We start from the raw sequence: 17,103 nt of genomic DNA, 5'->3' as shown, positions 1-17,103 counted from the left end.
AATTCTCGCTAAGTCAAATTAACTAATACATTTACATTTATTAAGCTATTAAAAAAAAAAAAAATGTATGTTCAAAAGTTTTTCCAAAAATGTATGTTTGATTAAAAAATAATCCTACAAATAAAGTCAGATAGAATTTAAGTTAAAATTAGAATTGGATAAACATACAAAAAAAAAAAATGATTTTAGTACATGTATCTTATTATCTTATTATACATAATATAATATAAATATATATATATATACATATATAATAAAATTCAACTTTTAAAAAAAAATTAAATTGTTACTGTTTTTAAATAAAATTTTCCTCTGGTTCTTTGGGGGCATCTAGATCACGGTAATGAATTATTGGTCTGTAATCAAAGCCATTCAAAAATTAATGCATATGTATGTTGTATAGCTAATTAATTTAAAAAATAACTGTAAATATTATGTTATAATTTGAACATACCTGCCACCACCTCTAAAACCTCCACGAGCTGGAGGTCTAGAATACCCGTACATTCCTCGACCAAATCCAGCACCTCCATATGGTGGATAGCCAGGCATTTGATAGCTATAACATAAATGAGCAAATTATAATTTTTGTATTACAGTATTGTAAGTTAAATAATTAAACTATTATATTTACGGATTTGCAGCTGGTGGATATGATTGAGGAGCATCATTCACATCTTTTCTACCTTGTTTACTGCCAGGATGTTCAGGCAACTGTGGTCTTTTCGGATCACGAAGATAATTGTTAAAATATTTCACCTGAATTAAAAAGCATATTTTTATTTTAATATTCATGAAAAATATAATTCTAAATTTTAATTTACTTCTTTTTTAACATCATCCAATTTATCAACATGCTTATTGAAAATATGTTTGCGCACAAATTCAGGACCTTTAAATTTTTTACCCGACAAAGGGCATAACCACTTGTCTTTTGATATTTCCTGTGTATTAGAAGTTACAAACTTCTCGATTTCTTCTTCTTCATTTTTTGCTCCAAGTTGCATTAATTCTTTTTCACTTATTTCTTGAGAACTTGAGACAGTCAAAGAGTTAGCTTTTGTTTGAAAATTGTGACAATAATCAGTGATTTCTTGTTGTGTAGGCTAAAATGAATTATTATTTAGTACTATTAACTAGGGCTATTAATATTTAATAAATTAAATACATACAGGATTACTGGGCAATGCACAACGTGCATGCATAATACCACATCTGTTTGGCATCTCGTCTTCATTTACATACTCACTATGGTTGTAAAAATCAACTGAATGTACAATACGTAAATACAGTAACATTTTATCTAAAGCCTAAAAATTGAAATACATTTTTGATATTATAAAAACCACATTTGGTTGTGCATATAACATTGAATACATAAAATAATTACATAATTTATTATAAATGAAATCAATAATTACCTTGAACAGCTGCAAATCTTTTTCAGTATTATCTTCAGGTTCACAAGCAGCATTTTCACCTAAAAGTTCTTCTTCTTCAGCAGATGCTTCTTCGATTAAAAAATCTGTAATGTTATGTAAAATAGGATTACGCGATACAACACCATAAGTTTTTTCTGAAGTTGGTTGCTCGTCATCCATTGATTGCCATAAACCTGAACGGTTATCAAAATTATTTATAATGCTGGCACATAGCTTCATATCATTACGAGCAACTTGTCTATGATTTGTTATTCCATTCACAGACCGTATGCGTTTACTCAAATCTCTATTGACTATAGGACCCAGCTCATTGTCACGCAACTATAAATTACAATTAAATTTTATTAGTAACTTTAATATTTAGGTTTACAATATGTTAAATGATTTCAATATATTGCATATGATTCAATTTAAATGTTTTAAATATGTATATTAAATGTTCACAACTAAAATTTTTTGCAAATATCATTTCAATCATGTGAAAACACATTTTATGTATAAATATTAAATCACAATAATTTGAAACTTACTCTAACACTATTAAGATTCCAACAAATTTCTTTAATATTAACATCTCTGTCAAATGTTACCCAACCACGTCTAAACCAACGACGCTCTGGTAAAGGATCAGCTATAGACAGTCTTATAAATCCTGGAAACCGTTTACAAATCTAAAAAAAAAATTAAAAAGTATATGTATATTATTTATAATTTATGATAACTATAAAAAATGAAAGTTATTATCACAGAATAGTCACTGTTAAATTAGTCATTAGATAATTTTACTAACTGAATTAATGATTGCAAAAATGCACCAAGTTACATATTTTACAATATTAAAATATTAGTAAAAACATTTACTAGTCATGTGCTTCTGTGCCTTGACTATAAAAAAATCTTTAGATTTGTAATAGAACATTATTTTCCAATTCATTCTTAGACTGTGATAAATTTTAGCGTGATTGAACATAGGTTAAGAAAAATTGATTGAATTTATACAATACGCGAATATCTCAAGTTAATATATACTTTGGTAATAAAAACAAGTTAAAAATTAAACTTATAATACACTAGTGTATTTTTGATTAATCATGATTGAATAAATTAATATAATAAAAGTCAAATAAAATGAAGGATATAAAAATATCAGCATTTTCTAAAATAATCAATTATTTTGGAATAAATTACTTAATGTTAAATTATTAAAATGTAATAATATACTAATGTTTATATTGTAATAATCTGAACTCATAATCATTAGTTAAATTATTTTGTATGTATTAAAAGGACGCTACACAGACATTTGTTGTCACTATCTTACAAGTACGTAACATAATCATTTACGCTCAGCAGATTAAGTTTAACTTTGTTAGTTTAAAAATTAAAGTAAATCGACTTAAAATAAAACCGGATGGTAAGAACATTTTCTGTGTTTATATATAGGTTTTTAGAATAATTCAATTCTTTAAATGAGTTATGAGCATTTTTAATTTATTATATTTAACATACATAAAACTCGCTAAAAAATTGAACTATCGTAAACATCCACATACAAACACAGATAATTTTCTTACCATCAAGTTTCATTATAGATCAATTCACTCTAATTATTAAACTAATGAAGCTAAACCAAATCTGCTGAACATAAATTGTCTATGTTACGCACTTGTAAAACAGAGACAACAAATTTTTGTGTAGCGTCCTCTTAAAACAAATTTTTCATTCATTGGAAAAATGGCAAGTCAGAAATCTTTGAGTCTTTAATAAGTGTATATTAAATTATTTCAACACAGAAATCAAATATAATCAGTATAAAATTATATGTTTTGATAAGTATTCATTCTTAAATTAATTTTTTTTTTAATTATTTATATTATACAGATTCTATTAATTATCCAAGTTTTAAATAATTGACTCGAGATGTTTTTGTAATCATCGAATCATCTTTTATTAATCATTAATTGTCTTGCAATACCTCTCTCAAAAATAAATTAAAATTTTATAGTAAATAACTTACTGTTTCTAGTTCACTTTTGTTTATTGTTGGGGCTAAATTACGTAAGAATACTGAAGTTGTACGATGCAATGCTCTTGGTTTTACAACATCATCCTACAACATACATGCAATATTATATTTGTAAATTAAATTAAACATATCTTAAGCACAAATTCATACATTTTGATCGCTATCATTTGTTATATCCAAAACTTCAGGTTTTTGGCCATCTACATCCATTGCTTCTGTAAACATATTAATTATAATATAACATACAGATATTTTTTAAACAGACACAATTAAACTTAAAACTTTGACGAGTTTAAATAATTCCAATTATTTTTAACTTATACCGTAATTTAAGCCTTTTAATAATTTGAAAATAAAGTATACTATCCTAACTTAAGGAGTAGTGAAATTTAATTTAAATTACCTTCACTTTTATTTACATCTGAATTGTCTTTTTTATTTGTCTCGTCACCATCTTCTTTATCGCTGTCTACTTCACCATCAGAATTTCCACCAGTGCTAATATTTAATTCAGAAAGAAGGATTAAAATATTTCAATTGTTTTATATTATGTAAAAGTAATAAATATAAAAATATAAGTTCCATACCTAATTTTTTTATCAATTTCTTTTTTTTCAGGTTCTGACTCCTGTTTAGTTTTTAATGTCTCTTTAGGATTCAATACTGTCAAATCAAAATCTGTGCCACCTTCAAGTTTTATAACAACTGAATCAAGAAGATGAATTAGAGGCTCAGGATTATCAGCATCCACACAAACAGAATCAATTTTGCCATTTGATAAAAATTCTTTAAAAACTTCTAACCGTTTCTAGAGGTAAGAAAATTAAATGATTATTAAATTCAAATAAAAAAATTAATTAAATATTTACCTTAAGTGCTATGGTTTGCTCTTCCTTTCGTTTTACACTATCATCAGGATGGTATTTAATTTTGAACCTTTTAAAATTACAATGTTAAAACTCCAAAATACTATAAATTAATTAATATTTAATAATTAATAAAATTTACCATTCCTCATCTTTGTGGGCGACAAAAAATTCATTTAGTTGATTTCTTTTAAACTGTAATTTGTATTCATTATATTTAGCCAATGCTTCTTCATCAGTTATGTTATCATCTTGAGTAATCAAAAAAGCCTTTAAAGACATCATTGGCGGTTGAGTATCCCCTGAAGACTGTTCTGCTGGTGGTGGAACAGGATGATTTACTGTATGCGCTCCAGGATCTCTCATTGTCATAATTCTTAAAATATTAAAATATGAATACATGAATATAAATATATATATTTATTATTATTATTACATAAATTATTCAATAGATCATAATAATGGTACATAATTTAATTAAATAAAAACATATTTAAACATTAAGAAGATGCCATACTTGTATGAGGTGTCCCTATCTTACTAACACATACCATACTAAAATGTACATTTAACAGTTCCAATTTTGTGTTTAACTTATTAGATCAAAATGACCTATTATCAATCTTAAAGGTATGAACATTTTTTATGTTTTCTTATCAGTTTCTTTTTATAATATTTTAATTTTTAAGTGAATTATAAACATTTTTAATTAAATATTTATAAATCATTTAAAAAATTAAAATAGCATAAAAACAGACAAGAGATAATGCTTTTACTTTTAAATATAACAGTGACTTCAATCTATTATTTAAACATAACATATAAAATTGAAACTGCTGAATGTATATTTTGATATAATAAGTGTTAGTAAGATGAAAACAACTCATATGGGTACAACAATTTTTCAAATATTTACCTAGAAACAGGTGGCATATGATGTGCAGGCGGTTCCCATGGTGCACCATAACCATAACCAGGAGGTTCATAACCAATACGTCTATCTTCCCTTTAATTGATAATTATATAACAATATTTAAGAAACAGAATTATTTTTTATTATTCTTTTATGCCAGCTAATGTAAATACTAACCAATCTGGAGGCCTCATTCTCTTAACTGGAGGTGATAAATCTCTTTGAGCGCCTGGACTATAACGATCACGCATTGGGCCTCTATAATCTCCTCGACCTCGACTACGTGCACCCCAAGTTTCTCTATAAAGTAAGTTATAATTTATTGAATATTTACTTAAAAAAAAACTGTAATGTACAACTAAAATATAATTTTTTAACATAATAAACCGTATTTAAAATAAACTTATTTCATAAATAAGTATAAACTATTTAAATCCATCAATTTACTACTAAACTTTAAAACAGAAAATATATTATTTTTTAAGTATTAAATTTTTGAACTATGTAATAAAAAAAGTATGGGAGACAAGGAAAGCTTTTAAACTATTAAATAGTAAGTACCTTGTGGTTTTCATCAATCGGCTAAAAAATAAAAATGAATATAATGGGTTTGCATAATATTTTACAAAAAAAAAAAAATTAAAAAATGTGGTAATATTTTTTAGTAATTAATATTTAATTATTTATAGTTATGTTTAATTAAATATTTAATCTTTAAAAATATAATTATTTCATTAAATTGTAAATATGTTTAGAATTACTATTTACTCAGTTTTTGAAAAAAAAATTGAGCATGTTCACGTTTATATTTTTAATAAACTTAAATAATTTTTAAGTTATTCAAATAAGATCTTTTTTTTAAAATATATTTAATATTATTATGTTATTGTATTGACATTGTATGTGTATGGTCTTACTAAAATACAATTTTTTTAAATGTGTATATAATTTAAAAAAAAGCTATGCAGTTATAAGAACATTACAAGCCACTGCATTTGATATTTAATTTAAGAATGTTCAAAGTTATTTTGTATGATTTATAATAGATAATAAATGCATGGATTTATAACTACAGAGAAATAAATTATAGTTTTGCAATTTTAATTTCAAACTATAATATATCTAATACAAAAGTTTTTATCATAAAATTATAAGTTTAAACCTAGCTTTGGTAAATAAATATGGTACTTTTTCTGAACAGGATAGAGGCAAAGAAAAATTATGTACTGGAGTGAATTTACATATAAGTTTCAAGACAAATAGTTATCAATAAAAGCTTTTCTATTAGAATTTAGGATATTGTATCCAAAGCCTAAGATTGTTACTTCTTTTCTGCCTGACAAGTAATAAAAAAGGTATCTATACCAAAGTACAAGCAACTATACCTTTACTTAAACACAGATATGTTGAATAAATTTTTTATTTTATTATATTAGTTAAATACTGTAAATTTAAAGTAGTATTACCTGTCATTCCAATCATCACGCATTCGACGGTCATCTCTACGGTTATCACCTCCTCTGATTGATTCGGTACGTTCACCTCGAAATTTATCCCTACGTTTCCTATCGTATTCATCATCACTGTCACCCATTCTGCTTACTTCTCAACTTAAACTATTTTGACCTACAAAAGTTTAAATACAATGTATATCATAAAATAAAAGTTAAATAAATAAAAAACAATTAGCACCTACTAATGGTACCTAGATTTATTGTAAAAAATGTATTTTTCTTAACGCATCAAAAATCCAGAAAGGTAAAATACATTTAACCCAACTTAATTACGTAAACTTAGATTATAAAACTAAATACCTAACTCAGACAATCAAAATAAAACCAAGATGTAATGTTGTATTAAAAGTAGTAAACTATAGTAACGTCAAAACGCAAGCGGCAGCCCGCAGGGTCGCTAAGAGTTGAAATAATAAATTGTAATAAAATCACATAAAATGAAACTATAAACAGGGCAAACAAACTGTAAAAACAGTGTAGCCAATATAACATGTTTTGGTTAATGAAATGTTATAACTTAATAATAACATTACTATTTATTATTAAGTTCATAATTACAATAACATTTTTTTTTATGCATTAAGCAACAAGACAATATTAGTGGCTTACTATAAAAATTGGCAATGGAAATTAAAACTTTATATTACCACTATTTGAAGTATTAAAATATTGTTTGTACGTAATTTTATAAGGATAATAAATACTATTAATATTAAAATAAAACCATTAAAACCAGAAATTATTCCCTATTACCTTTATGGTTATTAATTTATGAATGCATTATATAAGATATTTTCTTCACTTAAGTTGCAAGCTTGTACGGATAAATTTTATCATGGTGAAATCACAAATTGGGAGTGTCGTCAATCGTTATTTACTATTACTCGTCAATTAAGCATTATCACATTTTCTGCGCATCTGATAAAGAATTAGTGCATCAATTTCTTACAAAACTTTAAGCGACGTCACAAAAAGATGCTGCGCAATAGTATATTAGCATACCTAGTTATATTATGTAAATTAACTTTGTGAAGCAAAATATAGTAGTGATAATAATATAATATGTAAAAGTCATACTCACTGATAATAGCATCATAACAAAAATTATTAGGCATACACTAAATCTTCTGAGTTGTGAGTTCGAATTTGAACTTCCTACTTCCTAGTTCCTGTATTTCTTATTTTTTGAATCCTTGTCAATGTTCAATACATGTTTTTTTGTTTATAATGATCGAAAATAATTTTATCTTAATCAATACTCCATAATGTACAGTTTTGAAGGAGAATTTCGTAGGAAACCTGAGCAAAATTATGCTGGAGCTAGTGTGCATGAACCTGTCAGTAATCTTATACAAAGAGCTCGGTATGAACGAGAAAAAAGAGAAGTATGTGTTCAGACTAAATTATAAATTATATTTAAAAGTAGTTATAACAGTTTATTGTTATATTTGATTTAAAGGAAGCAAGACGTGAACAACGACGCATTATTAGAGTGCAATCTTGTGTTAGAAGCTTTCTAACAAGAAAAAAAATTAAATGGCATTATCGTACTTTATTTGATAATACTGTATCGAAGTTTAAAAATAAACAACTGTCCGAAGAGGTGTTATCAGATCTTGTAAAAAATTTGGTGTTCTTTCATGATAGAGAAATCGATTCTCAACGACTAGTAAGTTACTTCATTTTTGGTTTGAAATGATTTTATTTAGTCATTCATTTGTTCCATTAAACTTTTCAAATTTAAACATTAAAAATTAATACATACAGTTTAAATTTCTTTTTATAATTTAAGATTCATAGTAAGTAAGAACTAAATTATTCCCTACTTTAAGTATTATGAACTAATCACTTTATATTGGAAAAAAATTTTTAACATTAGTAATAAGACAAATATAGTTTAGTATATTTAATCAATGATAGGTAGTATGTTTAAAATAATAGTATTATTTTATTTTTGTTATTAATTTTAAAATATTTATAACTGGTGATTTGTCTTTATTAACCAATCTGAAGCATTTTATTATTTTTTTCAAGATTGTCAATTCTTATGTTTACTTAAAGTCTTTATGTTGAAACCTGCTATTTTGTTTATTTTTAAAGTAACTGATTATGTGGTTGAAGTTATTCTATCTTTCTTCTTTGTTAAAGAAGTTTAATTTTTTTTAATATAATATATAAATAAAGAGTTATTTTAGGAGATTTTTTAGTACGATAGTTAACTAATTTTCAACAGTTTAAGATCTATAAAAAAATAACTATCAATGCAACTTGCTATTTTTATTTTAAATTTATGTTTTTATATTACAATAATGTTTACAAAAACAAGTTAAATATAAGTCTTAAGTTAATTCTTTATTTTTTATTTTGTTAAACTTATTATTTACCTACTTATATAATAATTACAGATTTGGTTATCTCAACATATTTTACGAAATAGTACAAAACTATTAAAATCAAGTTTGGACAGAAATGCTTCTTGGTATTGGCATATGAAGTGGATTCTTTCCTTTAATATTGATTTATTAAATGCATCAAGTTTGGAATCATTTGCAACACCTTTAAGAATCATAGAGGAGTTAACTTCAGTAGAATCCTATAAAAAGATACTTGGTCCAGATAATGCAATACTTGCTCTGCGAGATGTAAGCATAATATAAATATACAATGTATTATGTACTAATTATAAATATTTATATACTTTTATAGCTATTTCAATACTTAGTCAAAAAATGTTATTTTGATAGTTTACGTAAAATTCTTGATACTAAAATTCCAGCAATGTTTGATGTTGAGGATACACCAGCTCCACCCTTAGCTAAAAGCATACTAGAATTTGTTAAAAGGCCATTTTCAGTACAATCACCAACGTTGTTAGATGAATACACGTAAGAAATTGCTCTTTATTTTACTTCATTAATTAATAATGTATCACTAACAACAATATTTTTCCTTTATGTCATTAATCTTCTTTCAATTATTGATCTATTTACGAAACATGTCTATGTTTTTAAATACTATACTTAATTGATTAGTTCCTCTTGATATTTTATGTATAACCTCTTAGTTCCTATTTAGTAAGGAATTCCCGTAGATACTCTGTATGAAACATATTTAGTTTCTGTTTTTGATTAAAGTTGTAACCTATCTGTGTTTGACTCCAGGTATGAATTTTTGATTTTAAAACTGTTTATTTCTGTTAATAATAAATCCCTAAAAGAATAATATATCATAAATACATTTCTTTATACCTATCAAGTGCATACTCAGAATGTTTGTTTAAGGATTTACAAATTGTTTTATTTCATCTTGCACACAATTACACAATAACTACTACTTAAACAGTCATCAATAACAATAATAATAATAATTTTTTTCATTATTATCAATCATTAGCAATGGTGTATAGCAGAGGTCACCAATTAATATTTTTAATATATAATAGATATTATTTTAAAATTGAATGTAATGAGAATTTCACTTTATTTATTTATTATTCCCTATTAATTATATACATTAAGAACATAATTAATATTGTAAATATTTGAAAAAATTGATAATTCACAACAATAACACATGTAATGTTATCGTAATATATGGTATTTATTCTTTGTCTGCGGGCCAGATAAAATTTGTTTGTGGATCACAAATGGCCCACAAACCACCATTTGATGACCCCTGGTCTATAGCCACCTAATCTAACCACCAGTATGTAAATCTAAAAATATTTTTCAACAAAGAAATCAATTTTCAACTGCCACTAAGTTTATCTTGTTAGTCAATTATTCAATTAAAAAAAAAAAAAAAAAACATCCTCGTAATATATTTGAGATAAAATTATGTATTATAAATTATAATAACGTTTAACCTAATATAAAAAAAAAATAGGGGGATAGCTTCAACCCTAAAGTTCCCTTAAGTATGCTCATGCCACCCATTTTAAGAAACAGACAACTATTGAAGTATCTTGGCAGTAGTATCCTATACACTACACTATAAATCCATAGGTATTGGAACAAAATTTCAGGGATAAAATAACTTATGTATAGGACAAAACATTCAAGTAAAAAATAATTATAAAAATCTGTACATTGTATCATTGTTTATTTTCAAATCATATTTTAATAACATTTAACATTAATAATACAGCAATAAAATAATAATTGCAAAAATAATATGAGTACTTTGGATTGTATAATAATATACCTATATAATAGCAATGCTTTAGTTATCAGTGTTACATTGCAATTATGTATATCATATCTATATTATATATCGTAATAGACATAATAAGTTAGTCAAAATAGATAATTTTATCTACAATTATCTGCTTTAATCGGTGTAGAAGTGAAGTGTTGATTATAATCATTGCAGTTTATCGTTAACTATTGTAGAATTATTTTATGCATTGTCCAATGTGGCTTTTTTGATATATAGTGCGTTGTAATACTTGTTAAGTTATATTTATTATATAATTTATTTATTTCATTTATTGTTTATTATGAAATTGATTTGTTCAAACGAAGAGAGATTAAAAACATGTTTAAATGGCTATATGTGTGTTATAAAATATAAAGGCAAAGAAATATTTATTTAAATATTATTACTAAATGTGTTATACATAACACTAAAGTTTAATACATTACCTATAGAGCTATAGCTAAAGATATATTTATTATACAAATGTTAAACGTAGTTAAAACGTGATTTGAAAATAAACAATGTTACAATGTACACATTTTTATGTTTTTTTTTTCATTTGAATATTTTATCTTATACATAAGTTATTTTATCTTTGGATATTTCAGTACATGATATTTTGTCCTAAATTTCAATCCATAATAAGTGTTTACTATTTTATATTTTAAACATTAAAATTAATATATTTTACATGTCATCTCAACACTTATTTTATAGCTGTACGGTTATGAATCACTTTATAAGAACCTTTTTAAAAGGTCCTATATCTGATATCAATCATAAATTTATTCTACCAAGTTTATCATTGGATCAAAATAAAGTTGATTATATCGGACCAGATTTTAGACAATTAGTACTGTCATTAACTCATTCTTCAACTCAATTTAAAGAGATGAATGCAAACCTATTTTATTCTCTACTAATTCTTGAACCATCTTTTGAAGAATATTCATTTGGTAAATGAAAATAATATATACTATAATCAATATATTATGTTTTATTATTCTATTATTATTATTATTATTATCATATTATTATAGTGATAAAATGTCATCAAACTGGACGTGAAGTAAATGCAATTAATGACTATTTGGATATTATTTCAACTTTAGCAAGTCATTTGGCAGAGCCACCTGTTATTGATTATCTAAATAAAACATGGAAATATAGAAATGTAAACCATGATAGTTCTGATAATGAATCAGATGATGAAGATGAAAATGAAAATGAAAAATTATTTAGTGGTTATTCAGAAGACGAACTTGAGGCAAGATATTAATAATATTAGTTGTATATATGTATATACATTTAAATAATTATAATATCAAAATTAATTTTTCATTAGATTTTGAAATTATGTTCAGAACTATTAAATGAATCATTTAGAGTAAATAGAATAATATTATCCGTTGAAGAGTCTTGTTCTTCAAATTCTATAAATTTTTTGCTCGGACCCGTTTGCAAATTATGTCATTATTTGCTCATGTCTCATAAACTTGCTGTACATAAATACAGGTAAATAAATATTTCATTAACAAATAATTATCAATAACATTATATTCTAGCCTATAAAAGAAGTAAACTGGCAGCGGTGACAGAATAAACGTATGTTGGTATGTAAAAGAGTAAAGAATATGTTAATTCTGATATGTTTTGGTTATTTCATGGTTTACTTCTCTTATGAGCTGGAATATTGTACTGAAAATTCTGAATAAATCTAAAATACTCTTTTCCTAACAAGAGCGACATTTCATGTCAACTAAAAACAGTCGCTACCACACGTTGTTATTCTAAAAAGCTTTCTCTTTTACAACTCTTCTGCTTCTGTTATACTCTAAATAGTCTAATAAAACAGTAGATTGTACTACTGTTGCAAGACAAACTACCACTCTTAACTAAAATAGAATATTGTGTCAACTGTATTATTTTTCCTTCTCAGAAACATATTTTTTTCTGACTATAAAATAGACACAATATTTTAAATGCATTATTTTTTGAACTATTTATAACTTATAAAAAAACATGTCCACTGAATGCACTTTATTATTTACTTTATCTATCAATATTTCCAAAATGTCCAAAATACTATTTTAAATAATAATTTAATATTTGTATAAAAAATAAAATAATAATAACATAAACCTATTATTGTTATGCATAATAATAAAATATTAATAAATGAATACATCATCATAACATTTTATTTTTTAGACTATTATATACATTAGCATTGAAAGCTGAGTTTTTACAACATTTATGGAAAACTATTTTAAGTACAGAACAGCAATCACTGTTTGGTCCCAGTCTAGTTACTACCAGTTTAGTAACAGTGATATCTAGAGGGACAAACTTAGCCCCAGGTGACTTTGACCGAATTGTACCACTATTAGCAACATTTTGTTCTTTGTTCAGTTTATTAATATCAACATTACATGATGCAGAATTTAACAAGGCTGTTGGGAATAATTCTGGTAAATAAAAAATAGATTTACTTAAGTATTTATAATATTTATATTTTTTAATAAATTATTTGAGTGTACATATTATTTAATAGTTAATTATTTATGATTGTCTTTATGTTTAGAACAAAGTACAAACAATCCCTTAAAGTTCACAGCAGTGGATCTTGTATCAATTACATCAATTCTGAAAGACGTGGCTTTAGGTTTGATTGAATTAGCATATCCAGATTCAAGACCTTCAAAAATGCCTTACAACAATTATATAAATCAAAATGCTCAAACTTCAATTTGGTCTCATTTACTACGAGTAAAATATATCATAACATATAATAATATATCTATTAAGCATAATATAATTTACATAGTTAATAATATAAATAAATATTTTAAATTTTAGGTGACTGTTAGTTTGCTTCGACAACTTCATTCTAGAGATCTACGCTGTAGATTTTGTCCAGAAGGACACTGGGTATCAAATCGTTTCACAATGAATTCTGCATATGACAAACCATCAAATATGCATTTTATGCAATATACTCGTCGTTCTAGATTAAATTATAGACCTTTTAGAGGAGTTCCCGTAATATCAATGGATAATTTAGGTATAATCATGATGAATAAATTGATGACATTTTATTAAATAAATGTTTGTTCCAATTTTTGATAATTAAGTACAAATTAACTTCTAAAATTAATAACTTTATTTTATTATAGATGAAGGACCTCCTTTAACTACTCGTCAAGTTCGCATTTTAACTGTTTTAAAAGAAATACCATTTGTTTTGCCATTTGAAGAACGAGTTGTTGTCTTTCAAGGTCTTTTGTTAAACAACAAAGTAGAATATCAAAATGCTGATTCTCATTTTATGGTTGGATCGAATATCCATATTACAATTCGACGTAACTATTTATATGAAGATGCTTTTGAAAAATTATCTATTGAAAACGGTAAATATTTAATTATATTTTTATGTTATAAATTTTCATTATATTTTTAATTTATAATTTAAAGAACCAGAAATACGACAAACATTAAGAGTACATATGAAAAGTGCTGCTGGATTAGATGAAGCTGGTGTAGATGGTGGAGGACTATTAAGAGAATTTTTATCTGAACTTCTTAAAACAGCATTTGATCCAAATCGTGGATTTTTTAGGATGACTAATGACAATATGTTGTATCCTAATCCATATGCTCATTTAATCCAACAGAATTTTGCTGCACATTATTTTTTCATTGGTAGGATGCTTGGAAAAGTCAGTATAATTGAATATTTAAATAATTATTTTTTGTACATATATTTAATTATTAATTTATTTTAGGCTCTTTATGAAAATTTATTAGTTGAGCTCCCTCTAGCAGAATTCTTTCTATCAAAAATTATTGGACGCCAAACCGAAGTGGATGTTCATCATTTAGCATCCTTAGACCCTCTTATGTATAGAAATTTATTGTCATTGAAAAATTATGATGGAGATGTTGTAGATCTTGGTTTAGATTTCACTATAGTAATTGATGAATTTGGTCAAACACGAGTAGAAGAATTGAAGCCCAATGGTGCCAACATAACTGTAACTAATCAAAATCGAATTGAATATATACATTTGATGGCTGACTACAAGCTAAACACACAAATTAGAAAACAGTGTTATTTTTTTAAACAAGTAACTATAAAATAGATTTATTAATAATAAATTATATTTGCTATGAATATGTTGTATATAATTTATTAAAAATATTACAAATATCAAAAAGTAATTCCATATTACAAATGTTTAGACATTAGGAAGCATGGCTAAATACTCAGGTATGTCAGCAATAATACTAAAACCCGTTCTAAAAAGCGCATTCATGGAATAATAAACAAATCTTAATTTATTATATGGTAATATGACGTCAGCCGGCAAGGATTTTTATCGGCCAAATCTTGAAACTAGTTACAACTGTAATAAAAGTTCCTGCCAGCTGGCGTGATGACATGCGTATCACAGAGTTGCTGACATACCTACGTATTTAGCCATGTTAGGAAGTATATCACAAAAAAGTTAGCAACTTGATATCAATTTATTATGCATGTTGCAGTGACTTGTGAACTATATTCCAGATTAAGTCCTCTTTAGTTCTTTTTATGTATATATTGGTTAAATTTTTATATATTCATATATTTTATGCTGGTACTAATGACATTTTAAAAAAAAAATCTTTCTAGTTTATTTTTAAATAGATAGCATTATTATTAAATTACCTTTTATATGAATATTGTTTTCAACTGTTCTTTTTATATTTACCTCAAGCTGTTTAATAGTATTCTTTGACCAAAATCAAGCTTTAATAATGATTGAAAATTCTGAGATTTGTATGAATTAAACTTCTTAACTCAGTGCGTTATTTGTTTGTTTTTTCTTCTTATTTCACCTACATATTGTCTTAATACAACATAAATTTACTAAAAATATCTTTTATTTTGAAGGCAAAATATAAAATCAAATAATATTAAAATATAAAATCAATGTTTCAAATCCTTAAAAATATTATCCTCTATAATGTTTGTAATATTCTAAGATTGCTCAATTATCACAAAAAATTATTCTACCTAAATATGTTTTATCTATGTTGCTCATGAGTCTGAAAAAGAAAGTAAATATTATGCTGACATATTTTTAATATGTTTTATTATTTTAGTTAATTTCTTTAATTTTTTTTTAGGGTTTGGCAAATGTAATTTCTTTAGATTGGTTGCGTATGTTCAGTAATCATGAAGTACAAGTATTAATTTCTGGGGCTGAAGTTCCAGTTGATATAGAAGATTTGAAAAAGCACACAAATTATGTTGGAGGATATACACCAGAAGACCCAGCTATAGATTTATTTTGGACAGTTGTTAATGATTTTACTGATGAACAGAAGACAAAGCTTTTAAAATTTGTGACTAGTTGTTCACGTCCACCTCTTCTTGGTTTTAAGGTACATAAAAAAATTTGTAAAATTATTTATTTAGGTTACTAAAATAAAAAAAAATTTTACAGGAATTATATCCGCCATTTTGTATTCAAAAAGTAAGTTCTTCTGATCGTTTGCCAACTGCCAGTACTTGTATGAACCTTCTTAAAATGCCAGTGTTCAAAGACTATGAAACATTAAAAACAAAGTTATTGTATGCAATACAATCTGGTGCAGGTTTTGAACTTAGTTAATGCAATACCTTTGATTGTTTTATTTTTAAACACTTGATATTTACTGATACCTAAAATGTTTGAGATTAATAAAATGTATTATTTTGTGTCTATATTAAAAAAATATTTTTTATTTATTGAATAAATCATATTTGTGTCAATCATAGTGGTCTTTTATATTTATGAGAACAATATTGTTTTCTGTACAGAGATACCATTTTTTTCTGATTTGTATAATTTCTATAATTCTGAGTGTATATTCTTTATTTTATCATTTTTTTTTTTTTCAATGATTTTAAATTTAATTTTAAAAGTTAATTAATGTGTTAATAAGTACCTTTTTAAATTTTGTATTTAAACAAATTAATTATTTTAAATATACTGTATCCCTGTTAGAAAATAATTTTGTTAAGTATATTTATGGTGAAAAATGTATAATTGACGTTTTATTCGTTTACATTTTATATTTGTTTTTATATTAATACATTATTATATTAGAAAATTACTAA

General features: G+C 25.0%; 2 protein-coding genes across 6 annotated transcripts; one reads left to right on the top strand and one right to left on the bottom strand.

The window, feature by feature from the left end:
- Positions 1-239: 239 nt before the first annotated feature.
- LOC112595406 (serrate RNA effector molecule homolog) lies at positions 240-7,171 on the bottom strand. 5 transcript variants are annotated; one of them, XM_025340595.1, is made up of 17 exons: positions 6,940-7,171; positions 6,714-6,873; positions 5,425-5,547; positions 5,251-5,340; positions 4,477-4,710; positions 4,338-4,404; positions 4,056-4,276; positions 3,872-3,966; positions 3,619-3,683; positions 3,460-3,552; positions 1,973-2,113; positions 1,422-1,763; positions 1,173-1,310; positions 825-1,106; positions 635-759; positions 455-559; positions 240-356 (listed from the first exon to the last, which is right to left on the bottom strand). In XM_025340595.1, exons 2-17 carry the CDS (start codon positions 6,839-6,841, stop codon positions 296-298), a joined length of 2,310 nt encoding a protein of 769 aa, XP_025196380.1. In that variant the 5' UTR covers positions 6,842-6,873; positions 6,940-7,171; the 3' UTR covers positions 240-295. The 5 variants fall into 5 exon arrangements, with proteins under 5 accessions (XP_025196380.1, XP_025196381.1, XP_025196378.1 ...); XM_025340596.1 differs by having other exon boundaries at positions 6,714-6,863; XM_025340593.1 differs by having other exon boundaries at positions 6,944-7,171.
- Positions 7,172-8,026: 855 nt separating this feature from the next.
- On the top strand, positions 8,027-16,707 carry LOC112595421 (ubiquitin-protein ligase E3C). Its single transcript, XM_025340623.1, has 15 exons — positions 8,027-8,146; positions 8,221-8,430; positions 9,167-9,403; positions 9,468-9,646; positions 11,676-11,914; positions 11,999-12,225; positions 12,304-12,473; positions 13,170-13,429; positions 13,543-13,727; positions 13,818-14,022; positions 14,135-14,368; positions 14,433-14,677; positions 14,744-15,085; positions 16,128-16,385; positions 16,448-16,707. Exons 1-15 carry the CDS (start codon positions 8,027-8,029, stop codon positions 16,613-16,615), a joined length of 3,279 nt encoding a protein of 1,092 aa, XP_025196408.1. The 3' UTR covers positions 16,616-16,707.
- Positions 16,708-17,103: the final 396 nt, after the last annotated feature.

This window comes from Melanaphis sacchari, unplaced genomic scaffold, assembly GCF_002803265.2.
Source record: "Melanaphis sacchari strain LSU unplaced genomic scaffold, SCAv2.0 Contig27_pilon_pilon, whole genome shotgun sequence".
Classification (NCBI taxonomy): Eukaryota; Metazoa; Arthropoda; class Insecta; order Hemiptera; family Aphididae; genus Melanaphis; species Melanaphis sacchari.
The sequence above is the reverse complement of the archived record's forward strand: the minus strand, read 5'-3'. Positions and strand labels throughout refer to the sequence as shown.